At 49.9% G+C, this 16,156-nt stretch overlaps 7 protein-coding genes across 7 annotated transcripts; 3 read left to right on the top strand and 4 right to left on the bottom strand.

Moving 5' to 3' along the window:
- Nucleotides 1-557: 557 nt before the first annotated feature.
- N7458_001349 (uncharacterized protein) lies at nucleotides 558-1,813 on the top strand (the record flags this gene model as incomplete). Its single annotated transcript, XM_056904732.1, has 2 exons — nucleotides 558-763; nucleotides 826-1,813. The coding sequence occupies 2 exons, from the start codon at nucleotides 558-560 to the stop codon at nucleotides 1,811-1,813; spliced, it is 1,194 nt and encodes a 397-aa protein (XP_056768839.1).
- A 211-nt stretch (nucleotides 1,814-2,024) lies between these two features.
- Nucleotides 2,025-2,939, bottom strand: rpnL (proteasome regulatory particle lid subunit rpnL; the record flags this gene model as incomplete). Its single annotated transcript, XM_056904733.1, has 2 exons — nucleotides 2,025-2,281; nucleotides 2,369-2,939. 2 exons carry the CDS (start codon nucleotides 2,937-2,939, stop codon nucleotides 2,025-2,027), a joined length of 828 nt encoding a protein of 275 aa, XP_056768840.1.
- A 675-nt stretch (nucleotides 2,940-3,614) lies between these two features.
- Nucleotides 3,615-5,159, bottom strand: N7458_001351 (S53 family peptidase; the record flags this gene model as incomplete). The annotated part of the gene is made up of 1 exon (XM_056904734.1): nucleotides 3,615-5,159. One exon carries the CDS (start codon nucleotides 5,157-5,159, stop codon nucleotides 3,615-3,617), a length of 1,545 nt encoding a protein of 514 aa, XP_056768841.1.
- A 1,381-nt stretch (nucleotides 5,160-6,540) lies between these two features.
- N7458_001352 (putative tubulin-specific chaperone c) lies at nucleotides 6,541-7,943 on the top strand (the record flags this gene model as incomplete). Its single annotated transcript, XM_056904735.1, has 4 exons — nucleotides 6,541-6,658; nucleotides 6,741-6,901; nucleotides 6,955-7,680; nucleotides 7,737-7,943. The coding sequence occupies 4 exons, from the start codon at nucleotides 6,541-6,543 to the stop codon at nucleotides 7,941-7,943; spliced, it is 1,212 nt and encodes a 403-aa protein (XP_056768842.1).
- Nucleotides 7,944-8,519: 576 nt separating this feature from the next.
- N7458_001353 (putative monooxygenase) lies at nucleotides 8,520-9,925 on the bottom strand (the record flags this gene model as incomplete). Its single annotated transcript, XM_056904736.1, has 2 exons — nucleotides 8,520-9,604; nucleotides 9,679-9,925. The coding sequence occupies 2 exons, from the start codon at nucleotides 9,923-9,925 to the stop codon at nucleotides 8,520-8,522; spliced, it is 1,332 nt and encodes a 443-aa protein (XP_056768843.1).
- Nucleotides 9,926-12,788: 2,863 nt separating this feature from the next.
- On the top strand, nucleotides 12,789-13,807 carry N7458_001354 (SDR family oxidoreductase; the record flags this gene model as incomplete). The annotated part of the gene is made up of 3 exons (XM_056904737.1): nucleotides 12,789-12,834; nucleotides 12,889-13,327; nucleotides 13,387-13,807. The coding sequence occupies 3 exons, from the start codon at nucleotides 12,789-12,791 to the stop codon at nucleotides 13,805-13,807; spliced, it is 906 nt and encodes a 301-aa protein (XP_056768844.1).
- Nucleotides 13,808-14,790: 983 nt separating this feature from the next.
- Nucleotides 14,791-15,717, bottom strand: N7458_001355 (uncharacterized protein; the record flags this gene model as incomplete). The annotated part of the gene is made up of 1 exon (XM_056904738.1): nucleotides 14,791-15,717. The coding sequence occupies one exon, from the start codon at nucleotides 15,715-15,717 to the stop codon at nucleotides 14,791-14,793; it is 927 nt and encodes a 308-aa protein (XP_056768845.1).
- Nucleotides 15,718-16,156: the final 439 nt, after the last annotated feature.

Consider the following 16,156-nt stretch of genomic DNA (forward strand, 5'->3'; position numbering starts at 1 on the left):
GTGAGTTTGCAGAGCCTTGTACCCTTAGTTGTGGCGCCTCGGCTGTACAGGGTCCATACTGTAGAAGGTAATAGTTGAGTTCATCTTCGAACCGGGCTAGGCATTGATCGCGAATACCAGAATGCCTGAGAGGTAGGCACCTAAAAGGTGCGTCATCTATACTAGAGATTATCGAGGGATATTTTCTAACAAATTGCAATAACGAGCCAAAGTATAGAAATCGTTCAAACCAGCATACCTTGTATGTATTTTACTCCGTGGAACCCGACTCGACAACTTCCAACACTGAGCAACCCAGTGGAATCTCATTTCACCGCCCCACTTACCAGCTTGGGGATTTTTCAGGTCCGCTGGATTCTATCTATCATCCATTGAATAGTCATGATCAATGCTCAACCCCGTTGCCCCGAAGGAGTTTCATAAGCGAGAAAGCTTTGTGAATGAATAGCACGAAGAGCCGACTCGACTATCTCCGTGATATCAACAGAAAATACCATTCGAGCCTAAACAACCACCCCTCCAACCCCACGGTGAATTGGGGGATTTTCCTAAACACCATGACAGAAATCCAGAAACCAAAGTCTGCAACGACAATCTTCTTAGACCAGCCACCCAGCTGTCTAGAATTTTGTCCCGAAATACCTGATCACTTTGTTGTGGGCACATACCTCCTCTCGGAAATCAAGAATGAAGAGGATGAGATTGAGCAAACAAAAACCGGCAGCGTGCAGCTGTGGAAATTAGATCCTAAAACAAACAACCTGTAAGTCAACAGCGTATCCATTCTTCTTAAATGGAGATAGCCTGCTAATAAACTCGCCACAGATCATTAGTACAAAAAATGTCCCTTCCATATGCAGTCTTCGATCTGCACTTTCACCCAAGAGATAAAAGCAAGTTCGCCATCGCAAGCAGTACAGGATGCATATCTCTTTTCAATGTCTCTGTCGCACAACCAGCCATTCAACAATTATGGACGAAACAGGTCCATGACGATTCTTCAATCCCAGCTCTCTTCTTTGCTTGGTCTCCGGAGAACTGGTTCTCTCAAAAGGACGCCGATGGATTCGCAGTGACGTTCTCGGATAGTCGGACGGCTGTCTTCGGGACAACCAAAGATATTACCGATGACAACGCCATTACTGAATGGGGTTCTTTCGATGCGCGGCAAATGATTGAAGTTTGGTTCGTTGCACTGGCTGCGATGCAGGTACCTGGGAATGATGAATCGAAGCCGGATACGATTCCACTCATGTTTACTGGAAATGATTTTGGGTCTCTACACACACGTCGATTCGAGTCTCATAATACAAAAGAGGAGGACGGTGATGAGCCACTCGCAAATTTACTACTTGAACACGATGATCGAGCCCGCCACCATACTGCTGGAGTCACTTCGATTCTTCCCTTGCCGGTGCCGTTTGTGGACGATGCTCCGATTCTGTTGACTGGTAGCTACGATGAAGGACTCCGCGTGTATCATGCTACTCGACGGGGCGAAGTACTTGCTGAGCAGGGTCTTGGCGGTGGTGTCTGGCGGTTGCAGCTGCTCAACACGAAGGAATCCGGCTCCGAGCGACAGTTCTTGGTGCTGGCAAGTTGTATGCATGCTGGCACGAGGATTGTGAGGATCACTCAGCAAGAGCAGGATCAGACTGCGGAATGGGAAATCGACGTGCTGGCCGAGTTTACAGAGCACGAGAGTATGAACTACGCGAGCGATGTGTGGAAGGGCTCGACAACATCTGACTTGCTTTGTGTTTCGAGTAGCTTCTACGATCGTCGGGTTTGCGTGTGGAGGGTAGTTGTATAATTTCTGGGAGTAGTCTACATGAATCTGATATCCCGAATCTCTCGGTACCATTGTTTTCGTTAACACGCTAGATCAAACCACAATGCAACCGGAAGGTATACAAGTACATCCGCACCACAGGAACAGGGACCGAGAGAAATTGTAAAGGTAATAGGGTGTAACCATTCATATCCAGTGGTGAAATAATAGCCACCATCTCCAGCACATCGTATTAAACAATCGTCTCCAGCTCCCGAGCATAGCCTAGTGTGTTCTCGATCACAGTGCCGCTGGCCACCAGGATATCCTTCTCCGATCTTGTGGCCGCCTCCGGCTCAACAGGGAAGTGTATCCGTCCATCTCGAAGAATCCAGCCGCGCTGCTGAGCAAACTCGATAACTGCGCCCTCAGACTCCAGGAAGAGGAGGTTCTTGGCGTTGGAAATAGGGAGAGGAGGGATAAGCCTTCTCGGAGCAGTCTGCGATCTCACTACGGATGGTGCCGATGAGAACCTGCAAGACGGTGATAAGTTAGTAATGCTAGAATTCACCATCGATACTTAAGCGGTTGTATCACTCACGTTGGAGAACAATCCAAAGTCCTCTGAAGGCACACGCTCCGACTTCGTTTCCCGCCACACCTTATCGTAGCTACCTTCCATCAGATTCCGCTCCAGCTCAACAGGATACTTGATATAAGCATCGTCCTCGATACGACCGCCCTTCAAACTAGCCTCCTCGACCAATCCCTCCAGCACGGTGTGGAAGTTTGCACTATCGCCCATGCTTAGCAGAAGGAGCAGGTAGAGTCCTGTGATCTTGCTACGCTGGCTAGTGCTAAAATCAACCTCAGATGAGCTCTGGCCGGGGACACCGGCGTGTCGCTCCAGATCGTAGAATGGCTGGAGCTGCTGATAGTATCTTGTGAAGGTCTGCGCGTCGGTTTGGCGAATGGAGGCAAGGGCGCCGAGTTCGAGGACTTGTCGGGCAAGGGCAACGAGCTGTGGCGGTGTGGAAGGGGTTGGGATCAGGGCGTTCTGAATGAGAAGAGCACGCTTGGCTTTGCTGAGCAGGTTGTTGGCGGCATCGAGCTGTTTGCGCTCAAGAGCGTTCTGAAGCTCCGAGACAAGGGACTTGAGGTCCGACATGGCGTGTTGCGTTGTAAGATGATGGTTTCCGGAGTTATGGTTTGAGAGGAGCCACACAGTCAGATTCAACAGACAACTTCAATCGCAGAAATGAAAGTACTAGACGGTGCTTGCTTGGATGATGAGTTGGCGAACGTCCGCCATGACGGAGCTACCGCGGCGGGCGGTCAGCTCATGTAATCACGTGAGAGTATGGCAAGCTGATACAGTCGAACAAGTCAAGCACCTTAGTTCTTCTCCCTTGCTGTTTGAGAGTCATACATACGCCTCCCGTGGACTTTTATTTCTTTAGTTTTACTAGGGTGTTAATATGATTTTCCTTTGTTAAATACAACATATTTCGTCCACGCCACCTGGTCACTCGTCAAGGCCAACTCGGCCAACGTCGGGAACCAAGGCGTCCCTAACCCAGTCACTGGGTCCCAGCCTTCCGTGGCATTCCAACTTGCATATGGGACAAAAGCACCTTTGGCACCGGAATCAGTCGTTCCAGTACAACCCCGGGAACCACCATGGACTATATCGGTGAATCCTGCTTGCTGGAGGCTGTATAGCCAGGGGTTCAAGAAGCCCATCCGAGGCTTGTCATTTGCGAGTCGAATCGCATTCAACTGAGAAACTATGCTAGCAAATACCGGCCCTGAAGCACTGTTAAATCTTAGCCTACGGCTTCTATCAATTGAGTGGATCAACAAACCTGGTACCGCTAATCTTCAAATAAGTTTCGTGGTCTCGAATGATGAAGCTCTTCGCTTGGGCGGCGACGTCAGGGATAGCCCTCCCATGACGGTTGTATAGACCGCTCCATTGATCACCTAGGCGATCAAAGTATCCGTTCACTGCCTGATCCTGGTATTCTGGGCGGCTGAAAATGTCGGAGAATCCGCCAGTAGAGAAATCAAGCGCGATTTCGGGATTAATTCCTTCCACCCCTCCAACTGCAGTGACAAATGGGCAAGAGGCTGGAAAAATTGGCTGGAACTTAGTTCGCCCTTTCCCATCGTTGCTGAGACATGTCTCGCCAACACCAGAGTCTCCGCTACTATATATGACTGACACACCCCGTGCACCCAGTTGCGCAAACAAGTTGCAGACTGATCTTGCATAGGACGGTGGCACACTCTGTTCGATCTCCCCGTATGATGTGGCGAGAACCGAGGGCAGCTCACTGTCCGGAAGATTGATGAGATAGTGAAGTTGATCCAGGAATGGCTCATTTTCTGAGTTGTCTAAATCCAGTTGCCCTGCGTCGGTGATCGAGGATGCTCGACCGCCAGTGGAATAGAACGTGACTGAGGCATTGTATGCCAATGCAGCTGCATACTGTATGTCCAGACTTGCTTCCGTGCTACTGGCAGGAGAATCCTCCAGGTTCATGTCTCCATCAATAGCCACCACGTCAAAGTTGGCGTCCGATGCGTCCGGAGAGAAGCGTTGCATGAAGTGATGAAAATCACTGTGACGGGCATACTGATCTAGGAATCCAGACACCCCTAGTCGATTCCGTGGATCAGGCTTTGCCCTTGCGTCGTGTAAACCATATAACTCTCGAAGACAAGCCGGCCTCATCACGGTGCCACATTCTGCAGTCAGATCTTCCGGCGTGGCGACGATTGGCTGGTCAACCGGTAAACCATGACGTGCACCCAGCCTCCGTTTTCCATACGTATCGAGCCTTCCGAATCTGGTGGTTGGTTGAATCACGTGGATATGTGGGTATATCTCACGAGGTAAGGAGTATCGAAGAGTTCTTATGAGGGTTGTTGGGCTATCATCGTGGTGATAGTAAAAGAACTCAGTCTTCAACATCTGCTCAGCCTGGGATACCGTTGCCCTAAAGCTGATCCAGTTGCCATACGATTCGACAGAGTCGTTGGTGACACCCTTCGACTTTAGCCAGGCCAGCAACTGATCAGAGACGGCGGTGGCTGGCCGCATGAGGTCTTCCACCTCTTCGCGCTTCATATGTTTTCCATATTGTGGATGGGCCGGAGTCGAGAGGTCAATGGTCAGTCTCTCCAGGTCGATACCACCTGGCGCGCGTAGTTCCAGCCGAAATCGGATAGGCGTTGTTGGTTGGGGCTTGATCCCTTTTGACCAGCCAGATGGTATGTCCTGTAGTTGCTCAACTATATCGTAGCAGCGGCCCAATACCGTAAACAGCTGCATGACCCATGCTGCGACAAGCAGAGCTCTTGAGAGCGTCAAATTTGTTCCCATGCTTGAGCCATCAGTCCCATCTCTATACGGCGTAGACGTTATTGTGAATGACTCGAGACTCGAAAGTATAACGAATTAAATGTTGTCAGCCTCGACCAAGTGTTTTCTCAAGTTGAATTATGTCAATTAATCAAGTCAAGAGCGAACAAGAATTGCAGACCTTCAGTCATAAGAAAATGGTCGAAATAAGTCTACTAAGCTAACCGGAAGTAGGGTTGAATAAAGCGCCAATGAGAATCGAAGCCTCACAGTGCCGCCGCTCGGAATTGTTCATGAGCCAGAATTTCTTTGTCTGCTGCGTCGAGATCCTCGACTAGACTACACAATGTCCGAAATTGCTCTCTGTAATTCTTCTCCGCTCAGGCTCACCACTTTTTGATTCCTAAATTGCTCATCTTTGATTGGGTATTCACCCCTTCGTTCGCAGCCAACGCTTCGAGCTCATTTCTACCACTACGGAAGATCGCGATTCGTGGCTATGAAGCATTTCTTCCTCTTTACTTGTTCCGTTCTTAACTAGGTTTCTGTCTGGCCTGTACATATCTACGAGACAAAAATATCACATCTGAATCTGGAGCAGAAATTGCATTGACTTGAGTGTAGCACCGTTGTTGTGGTATGGAATTAGTTTGGTGTTTGTGCAACTCCCCCGTCCACGTCGAGATTATTTTGGAATAAAAATGATATTTATACTAGAAACTCGATCGCTCGTCTGCAAGGGAAGAAAAACAAAGTACTCCAAGTTTTGAGTCTTTGATACGTAGTCCGAGTATATACGTTCATTGCCTTGTTGCCTGAGGAATGTTGGCGGATAATCTCCTGTTCCGAATTCCGAGAATGCGGGATGATCGACGTCACCGCGAATGAAGTGGAGGAATTGTCCGCGAACCCCATTGTATTGTGCCTCTTGTTCTCCACATTATTCAAAAGCAGTCTTGCTTGTTCTTCAGCAGTTACCGAAGATTCCCGCTGAACATTTTGTCGCTCTCACTCCCCTCCTCTACCATCAGCTCCGGACCATTGAAATTTCCGCTGTGGAAAGCTCTCCTCTTTAAGCTCTCGCGCTCGGAGCTTTTCCACAGTAGACCCCGCCTGTGCGTGGACATCATCCATTAGCTGAAAGCCTCTTGGCTGGAAGCCCCTCTGTTCTGCAACTTTTTCGCCCTGCCTTGACTCGGCAATCGACTGGAATCTGCCACTTCGACAGCAAATACAGCTCGCTACGGCTATTCTGTGAGGGTGGTATGATCCGCTTGAGATCGTACCGACGTCATTCCTACATTCCGTCAACCGCGTGATATACCCTCTGTGTTCTGGCCTCTCCAGGCTGACATTTTCATCTATCCCACACAATCACGACTGATATCACGACTGATTCATTATGGCCGAGCTGGAGCACCAGCAAGCTCGCCGATTTTCGGCTGATAACCAAATCATTTCGAAGGCCGAAATTCCATTGAAGGAACGATTCTTCCGCTACTTCCAGCATGAAATCACCGGTAAGGCTATATCGATGCTGGGCAAGCCTGTTGACTATCTTGGGCAAAAGGAGATATCATTGGCTAACTGTCAATGTTCTAGCTCTGCAGCAGCAGATGGATCGGCTTGCCGATACATCGCTCGTGGGTGGTGAGCGAGCTGATGCTACTGATCACTGCCTTGCCGGAATTGTGCGGCTATCCAATGAAGTCAAAGATGCAGCCAGCTACATCCCGACCTATGATCAGAGAGTCTATGCTGAGGTATGACAATACAAGATGCTCTTGGCTTCCCAATGCTAATACACGTGTAACAGGCGATCAAGGCCTTACAGGAGAAATTGAACGAAACCAGAGCGGCATTCGAGCCCCGAGCCAAGTTCAGTTTCAAGACCAAGAAGAACGCTTCAGCAATCTCTCTATCTGACGCTGCGGCACTCGCTGCGGAAGGCCGTCGCAGTATCCCTGGCTACCGCTCGCCTGGTGCTTCATCAGTCAGTTCTTCGGCCAACAATACTCCGAACTATCCATCAACCCCGTTGAATGAGCCGGATAAGCAGCATCAAGAGCGGCCGGAGATTGCACCAACTTCTTTCCCCACCACTTCTGATAGAGACATGGAGTCGAAGGCCCCAGCTCAGGGAAAGGCATCTCACGCTTTCGCGGCCCAGGGAATTTCCAACGTTTCCGTCGACGATCACTATGGTCTTCACATTATGCTGCCCGCCTCCGGCTCTACTTCCACAGTCCCTGCCTCAATCACCTCTCTACGACACTGTGTTGTGGACATGTCCATTCCGACCGCGGATGGCAAGCCCTATGCTAGCTTGACGGTGAAGAATATCGAGGAAAGCTTGTTGATCTGTGGACAAGTCAATGGACCAGCACATATTACTGGACTGGATCACAGTGTTATTGTCGTCTCGTGCCGACAATTCCGTATGCACAGCTGCAAAGATGTCGACGTCTACCTGAGCTGCTCGAGTAATCCCATCATTGAGGATTGCTCCAATATCCGGTTCACCCGGATACCTAAGGCTTATGTATGCTGTACCCCAACCTCTGCACTGCCAACACTCTATACTAACCGCATATCTAGGCCTTGGACCATGATCGCCTTGACCACGAAGATCGATGGAGTCAGGTGGAGGATTTCAAATGGATCAAACCAGAACCTAGCCCAAATTGGAGTCTCTTGGATGCAAGCGACGCGGTTCCCGAGGAAGTCTGGGCGGAAATTGTTCCCGGCGGGCCGGGCTGGTCTCTCGATGATATTTTGCATGCCATCAAGCTGGTGAAAGGATGAACAAGTATCTTGTTCTTGATTTACTTGCCCTGATATGGCGCGGCGTTTTATGTATTCGTAAGCAAAATACGGATGTGGCTTACTATGTTCCAAAATACTTTTTGTCTGCCTGCCTGTTGCCCATGATTTTTTTCTACAATATGTTCGGATATGTCACGTCTATCATGTTCAATTTATCTCCAGTGAAGCTGAGTTTAGGCAAATAAAACCAAATTGAAAGCTATGGGCTTATCTATCGCGTCACGAAAGCTATATACAAGAGAAAGTAATATGTCCAGCAAATGACCTCCTCTTTATCTCACATGCCGTCTCATCACACTCATAAAGCAACCTCATATACCGCAGCAACCCCACTTTTACGCAAGCTTCGAATCACGAGGAGCACTGTCCCTAGAGAACAAGAAGACCGTTTAGTCAATGATTTTTCAATTTCCAAAATGTGTGACAAGTCCAACTTGTCAGGGAGTCCATGGATATACACGAAAATGAAATGTACAAATGAACAGAAGTGTATAAAAACAAGAAAACAAAACTCCGATATCATAACCCATGCAAAGGAAGAGAAAATTTAAACGCTTACAGTTGCTTGAAGTACTCCTCAAAGTTCTCCTCCGCCACCTTGGTACAGTCGAAACCATAAATCTCACGCTGAACATCAGCATCAGCCCATTTATCCGGAACGGGACCCTTGCCCGCACGCAGAGCAGCGAACTGGCGATCACGCTCCTCCTTAGCGGCGCCATCGCCCAAGTGCAAAGCACGACCAGAGGCAGCGGCCATGTCGACCAGAGCCTCGGCGCGGCCCTTGCGGACCTTCTCGTAGATGCGGAGGGCCTTGTTGATGGACTCGGGAGTGGTATCGGGGAGACGGGAGAGGACGACGGCGATGACAGCGCCATCTTCAATCGCTTGGGCGGCACCCTGTGCCAAGTGAGGCAGAGTAGGGTGGCAAGCATCGCCGATCAGGGCGACGGTATCATAAATCCAGGTGGGCAGGGGTTCGTGGACGCGCAGCTTCCACTCGCAGACTTCACCCTCGGGCACGTAGTCCAGCATACGCTTAACCATAGGGCAGAAATCGTCGAAGACGTCCAACATGGCCTTCTTAGAGCCCTTGGTCGTGTATGTGGCGTTCGTCGCGGCGGCAAAGTTAGTGTCGGGCTGGGTAGTGGAGATGTTATAGATGGTGTTGTTGGAGACGGCGTAGGCGATAATGTGGCGCTTCGAGCCAATCCAGCGGGTGACGCGCGTGCTGTTGATGAGAGCCAGCAGCTCCGGGTCATCCTTGATCTGGTCCTTATGGATCATAATCCTGTAGGCGGCCTGGTTGGTATCCTGGACGCCGACATTGACATTCAACCGCTTGAGCATCTCCTGACGAGCCAGGGACTTGATTCCGTCAGCGGCGAGAATGATATCGCATTCAACACGGTAGGAAGGCTTGCCCTCATCGCGGGGCACGGCTGTGAAAGATGGGCGAGAGCCGAAATCGACATTATCGGCGTTGATGGCAAAGTGGAACTTGATAGCGGACTCTTTCTTACATCCCTCGTAGAGACCGCTGGCTAGAGAGGCACGGTGGCCAACCATGTGCTTGTAGCCGTAGGTCTTCTCGATATATCCCAACTCGACGTGTGCGAGCTCCTTGTCGGTGGCGCCCTCTGTTACAATGCCATGGTTAGCCATAAGCGTCTTCGAGAGGACCAACATCTCCTGTTTGGTTATATTTGCATACCTCGCACTGAAGTGTCGGAAATGTCAACAGCCTCGGCCTCGATGCCTCGCCACACGCCCAGACCATCGAGCACGCGAGCCATGTTCGGCGCGAGCTGGATACCAGCGCCCACGAAGCCGAGGTCGTGCGCATTCTCATATACATCAATGTTCTTGAATCCACGCTTCGCCAAGGCAAGAGCAGTGGTCAAACCGCCCATACCAGCGCCAATAATGGCAATTTGCAAATCCTGGGGAGCCTTTGCCATTGTGTCGGATATAAACGGAAATAAAGTATGGGGGGGGAGTTGGTTGTAGGGGTGGGAGGGGGGAGAAGGGGGGATAGTGATAGTCTCAAGGGCGCCAGGAAAAGAAGATACACGATCGATCAGAAAATCCGAAACGACGAGACGCGGCGATTCGTGATTCTTTAAATCTCTCCAATTCCTCACCGAGCGCGCGTGCCGTCGCAGTTTGGCCTGCTTCGATAGGACCGGAGCGGGTGAGATTTTTGCCGCGTTTCCCACAGCTCCCCACACGTCCGCGTTGAGAGTGGCATGTTGGAGAATTGGAGGGCATCCACCACTGGGGCTCGTTGACTGGTTCTTGTACCAAACGCTTTGTAAGCCGGTTGCAAAATTATCCGCTTGAGGATAGCGAGATTCTGATATTATGACATTCGCAGTGACGAAAGGATTAGCATTTAGCAACGAGGCCCTTTGTCGTACTGCAGCGGCTCTCCAGATCCAGCCAATCAGCGGCGTGGATTTCCAACTATACAAAAGATCTCGAACAGAAAGTGTCCTAACTATGGAGATTCAACCGTGCTATACAGGACTATGAGTTAAAAGGACTATCCCACACAATGTACCTCAAGGTATCATCCTTTATGGCAACAAAAAGACCAAACTGACTTCGTAGCCCTCTTTGGCCCAGTGCCCCCGCTCCCCAGACGCTTCCCCACATTCTGCTTCTCCCCGAACTGATTTCGAGTCTTTCGCCCGAAACACTCGGAGTAAATCTGTTTCCCGCGACCAGCCCAAACTGCCGAGTCGCCTTCCTTTTCGCCACTGCTGCTGCTCACCAGCCTAGTATCTATACGTACTCCACTTGCGCTATCAAATCATGGTGCAAACAAATAGGATCTCGGAGATTTAGGTGCCTACTATAAGGCATACTATATTGACAACTCATTACAATCCGGAGAAAGCTATCCATAACTCATCAGACAGATGTCCAGCCTATCAATATGAGCCCCATCCAGCCCCACTAGGACAGTCTGCAGGCAACGAAGTACCATATCACAGCCGTCCTGCGCCATCGCACAACAAGTACGTTGAATCTGCATCATAAACCATTTTCTCGCAGACCCTGGCTGGGATAGTCGACCACCGATGACCAAACACCAAATCAATGCGCCGGGAAGTGGGCCCCAGAATCCATCTACATCTGTCTGGTGCAGGAGATGTTTCAAGTGGGCAACGGCTTGAGCCAGACAAGGTTCGGCTTCGGATACCAGAGTTGACAAGTTGAGCAGCTGTCGCGCTTGATTGAGGGCAGGGATTCTTGAGTCGTTTGGATCTGGCTCCTGGTCGTGATCCGATGGCTCTATCGGCATGTGGGCTCTGATGGATCTTGTAAGGTGTTGATTATCTTGGGTTGCTTTTGCTGATGAAGCACGGGTCGCAAATTGCATAACCGATTGGTATAGATCTGTGAGTGGCTGACAGACTGTCTGAAGAACATCATCCTCATGCGTTCCGAGTGTGAAAACACTCATATCGATTTGGGCATATGGAAGGACAGCAAAGTCCCCAGGTGGGAAGGTCTCCCAACTATCGAGTGGACTCTTCACGATCCTCTGAAATTGTTCAATTCTAGAATAGTCAGCAGAAGAATTTGAGATGAAAGCGCGATTTCGAGGGTTTCTCATACAAAAGCAAGCTTTCACCCAATCGCCCTTCAAATCCTAGGTTTTGGACGCCCCCACGAGCGCTGATGATGCATTCAATGCCTGCTCTATCATTCTCAAATGCGCCAATATCAAAATTGATCAACTAGATTGAAGGCTCGTCAGTACTGATTGAGAGAAGGTTCCAGGGTCGTGGCTCGTACATCAAAAAGGAGAACCGCAATCAAAGCTGCTGTCGTCACGTCACTGAAACACTGTTCTCTGTTTGCTAGAGATTCATTCAATAACTGCCTGGTTATATGAGATTGCTGGAGCGTGATAGCACTAATATTCTCGGTCGCACTGAGATCATCCCAAGCTGATGCATTCAGAATCTTCGCACTCATAAGAGCCGGATGGGTAATCGCAGCGTATATAACTGTCGAGAAAAATCTGTGAAGGCCAGTGCCAGAATGCACATACTCAAACATAACTGATTCTGAGGGTTAATTCTGAGCTGATTTATTTTGCATAGACGCTCAAAATCAGGACTTACATCTTTGCATCCGGCTATAGCCAGGTATTGAGGGCGGCATCGGCGGTGCTTCTAGTATGAGACGAACGTCTTGCGGAACGGCGCTAAGTGCACGATGTAGCGCTAGAACTTGCTGCAATTGTCGAGAATTCGTATTTTGTAATCTCTTTTGCCCATGGTATCGCTTTGCCAGATGCGATCGTGCCTGGCTAAGCCGCGCACCTTGTCCTTGTCGGGGATCCCCGGTGATCACCACAAAGGCCTGATCTCGTTTGCCCCCAGCCATTATACCCTGAGATACATATGATCTGTTCCCAAAGAAGGAAGTACACTAGGGACTAGGGCGCTTTTGAAGAGAAACTATCTGGCAAACTCGAAAGATCAAGCAGATCTTCGCTGACGCAGTTGATTAAGGCTCAGCTTGCCCCACTCTAAGCCTCACGAGTCTAGTGTAGTTTCCATATTTGGTTTAGGTCTCTCTTGTATGGCTTCTGATTGGTTGCACAAAGCAGGGCAATTTGTATTCTATTTCAGAGATTGCCACCGTTGATGCCTTCAGTTAACATATAAAAGGAGGAGAGGATGTCGACTCTAAGTTCAGATTTGCTCTGCATTCGTACACTGCTCTTTTCAACGGTCGCTGCTTCTATCTACACTCAATCCTCATTTGCAAACTTCGACTGTTGAATAACAGTACAGCCACATCATGGCATCATCACTGCAAAAATTGGATACCAATGCTGTGTGGTTCGGTAAGAAATCTTTTACAACAAATTATCAATTGTCCATTCGCTCACTATATCTAGTGACTGGATGCTCGTCCGGTATTGGCAAATCCCTCGCAAAAACAATTTACAACGCTGGTCACTGCATCGTCGCTACCGCACGCGATGTGACATCTCTCTCCTATCTCCCCGATGGCCCAACAGTTCTCAAACTACATCTAGACGTAACACGTCAGGAGACAATTACTAAAGCAGTTGCCGAAGCTGTTGATAAATTCCACGGAATCGACGTCTTCATTAACAATGCCGGCTACAGTCTGATGGGCGATACGGAAGGAATCGTCGAAGCTGATGCACGACACCAGCTAGAGACGAACTTCTGGGGTCCAGTTCACGTTACTCGTGAGGCACTCCGAGTTTTTCGAGAAGTTAATAGTCCCGGTCGGGGTGGGACTGTTGTTCAAGTTTCTTCCATGGGAGGGTGGATTACTGCTCCGGGTCATTCGTTCTATCACGCCAGGTAAGAACGATATCTAAATCCTCGATGTCATATCGTACGGACTAACAACATTTCATCAGTAAATTTGCTCTGGAAGGCTTCACAGAATCAGTGGCCAAGGAAGTCGATCCCACCTGGAACATCAAATTCCTGATCGTCTCTCCCGGTGGTGTCCGGACAAATTTTGCGGGGTCCAGTCTCAAGCAAGCACCACGACATCCGGCATACGATGATCCAAACAGTTCATTCAGTCAATTGATCAAGTATGTCACAAACCCCGAGTCACAGTCGACCTGGAGTGATCCAGATATATGTTCTCGGGTTCTCTTCGAGGCGGTGGTTGGACAGAATGAGCGCCCGTTACCCACGCGTTTACTTATGGGGGTGGAGTCGATTCCTTTAATTAAGGATGATATCCAACGGACCTTGAAGGATATTGACACGTGGGAGAAGGAGACGGTGCGATGTTCACCAAATGGTGGTGCTGTACTCAGCATCTGAGGCTGGAATGCGGAGGTTTCCAAGTCTGGAACCCCTGACCAAACCTCAAACTGATCTCGTTAGACATGATTTGAAAGATAAGTTAGAAGATAATCACCTATATAGAAAGCGAAATGACCCAAACAAAACCCCACTTAAAACGATCTTTGCAAACGGAGTTGAAGCGTATGTAGTTGGATCTTTCCCTCATCTCGTGTGAGACAAGACAAGTTTAAAAACCAAGACGTTAGATAAGATTCGTTCATTTGTACTGACTATAGCAGATCCATGAAAGGATAGCAATCCCTGGTTCTTCATGGTGAGACATTAAAATCGATGCTTTCATGATCATGCTCGAAAAACTGCAGCCTCGAGAGTCGATGGATCCACTGTGGCCCTCCTTTTGGCGGCCATATGAGTTGAGGGTTTTTCCCCCTTTTCTTTAATACTAAACGTTAAATTGAGCCTTTCTCCAATGGTTAGACATGAAAATTTGTAGATCCACTTAGACAGTGGTGGTTTCCTTGTGCAAGAATGAAAAGAGTCAATTTCACAATATCACATGTCTCGGCATACACTCTCAGTCTCTTTATAGTTTGTGGGCGAACTATTGAACTATCATCCTACACGAGTCTCTTTAATAACTCTGCGCCTACTAGTTAAACCTTATCTACGGCGACCCATCCCATGCTTCGAGTACAAACTACTCGATAACTAGTATCTACCATCGTGAACAAAACAGCACTCACACAAACTAGACATTACGTAGTCATTCTTTCCAAACCATGTCAAAATTCTCAAAACTTCACGCTTTCACGTATAATAGGTACAGGGCGAATAGGTGACAAATAATAAAAAAGGGGAACTCCTCATGTTCAGTCGTTTTTGCATGCAGGAGCTCGATAGCCAAGCTATAGCAGCAGAACTCTCAATACACTTCAACAGAGAACCCATAGAAGCGAACGTTGAACTCCCTTCAAGGGTAACCAGAAGATTTAGCTCATTTACAGGAGACCGGCGGGGACGACGCTGCCGACGGTGCTGGTCAGGCTGGACAGGCCGAGCATGGACAGCAGACCGTTGGACAGCAAACCGGTGGCAGTGCCCTCAATCTTGACGAGGAGACCAGAGGTGCCGTCCTGGCCGAGGACACCGAAGAGCTGGGTTGGGTCGGCAGCGATGCCTGTGGCAGCAGAGGCGAGACCAGAGACAGCAGGGACCTCAGCGACGACGGTGCCGACGGAGCCCTGGATGGTGGACAGGTCGAGGCCACCGAGGAGGGAGAGGATGGTAGGCTCAACCTGGACAAGGAGGGGGTTACCAGCGAGGTCGGTGATGGTCATGACGTTGGAGAGGGGGTCACGCTTCAAGTTGCCAGTAGCGCCGGAGGCGACACCCTCAATGGTGCCAACCAGGGAGCCAACGAGCGAGCCAACATCGGGGAGGCCAAGGCCGGACAGGAGACCCTCAATAGTGGAGGTGAGCTTGATGAGAGCGACGGAGCCCTCGCTGGTGGCAACGGTCAGGAGACCACCGGTGGCACCGTTCAGGTTCAGGGCGCCAACGGTAGGGGCAACCTGGATGATCTGGCCAACGGACTGGGTGACGCTGCCCAGGTTAAGGCCGGACAGGAGACCAGCGAAAGTAGGCTCAAGCTCGACGAGGACGAGCTTGGAAGCCTGGTCAGTCACGGTCAGGACGTTGTGGACCTGGTTGGTGGCCTGGCCAGTGGAGAGCTGGGAGTCGGCAGCAGAAGAGGGAAGGCAGGTCGGGATGCCCGAGGGGATGGGGATGCCCGAGGGGATGATGCCAGAGGGCAGGCAGGAGGGAATGGCGCCTGGGAGGACACCAGAAGCAGCACCAGGGATGATGTTGGTGGGGAGAGCGGCGACGGTGGATGCCAGGATGGCAGCGATGGCGAAAGACTTCATCTTGATTGTTGGAGAGAGTGACTGGTGCTTGAAAAAGCTGTAAAGAGTGGACGGTATAGAACCGGAAAAGGAATGACTGGAGGTAGGAAACGAGGAAAACGCGAAGAGCTTCTTGATGAATAGAAAAGAATCTTGAAAGTCAAATGGTACCGGCTGCTCTTTATACACCGTTCATCATTGCTCAGGGGGGAGGGCAACGAGTCCCTTGGTTCAAGGCGTCCGCCAGACCTCCCCGTCTGCTTGACGTCGCGGAGGACAGTATACTCCACATCTGTCCAGGCAAGGTAACAGGGATGCTGGAGACCTGCCGACAGATGGGGAAGTGGCAGTCCAATAGAGAAGGAGCCAAGAGTCGAGCGTCCTGTCAAAATCTTCCAAATCCAGCGGAGATGACATCCACTCCTTTCAAGGAAGGTCCCAGAGACGGGAGCAGGGGAAT

This window comes from Penicillium daleae (genome assembly GCF_028827525.1).
Source record: "Penicillium daleae strain IBT 16125 chromosome Unknown utg000002l_segment0_segment0, whole genome shotgun sequence".
In the NCBI taxonomy this organism is placed as follows: domain Eukaryota; kingdom Fungi; phylum Ascomycota; class Eurotiomycetes; order Eurotiales; family Aspergillaceae; genus Penicillium; species Penicillium daleae.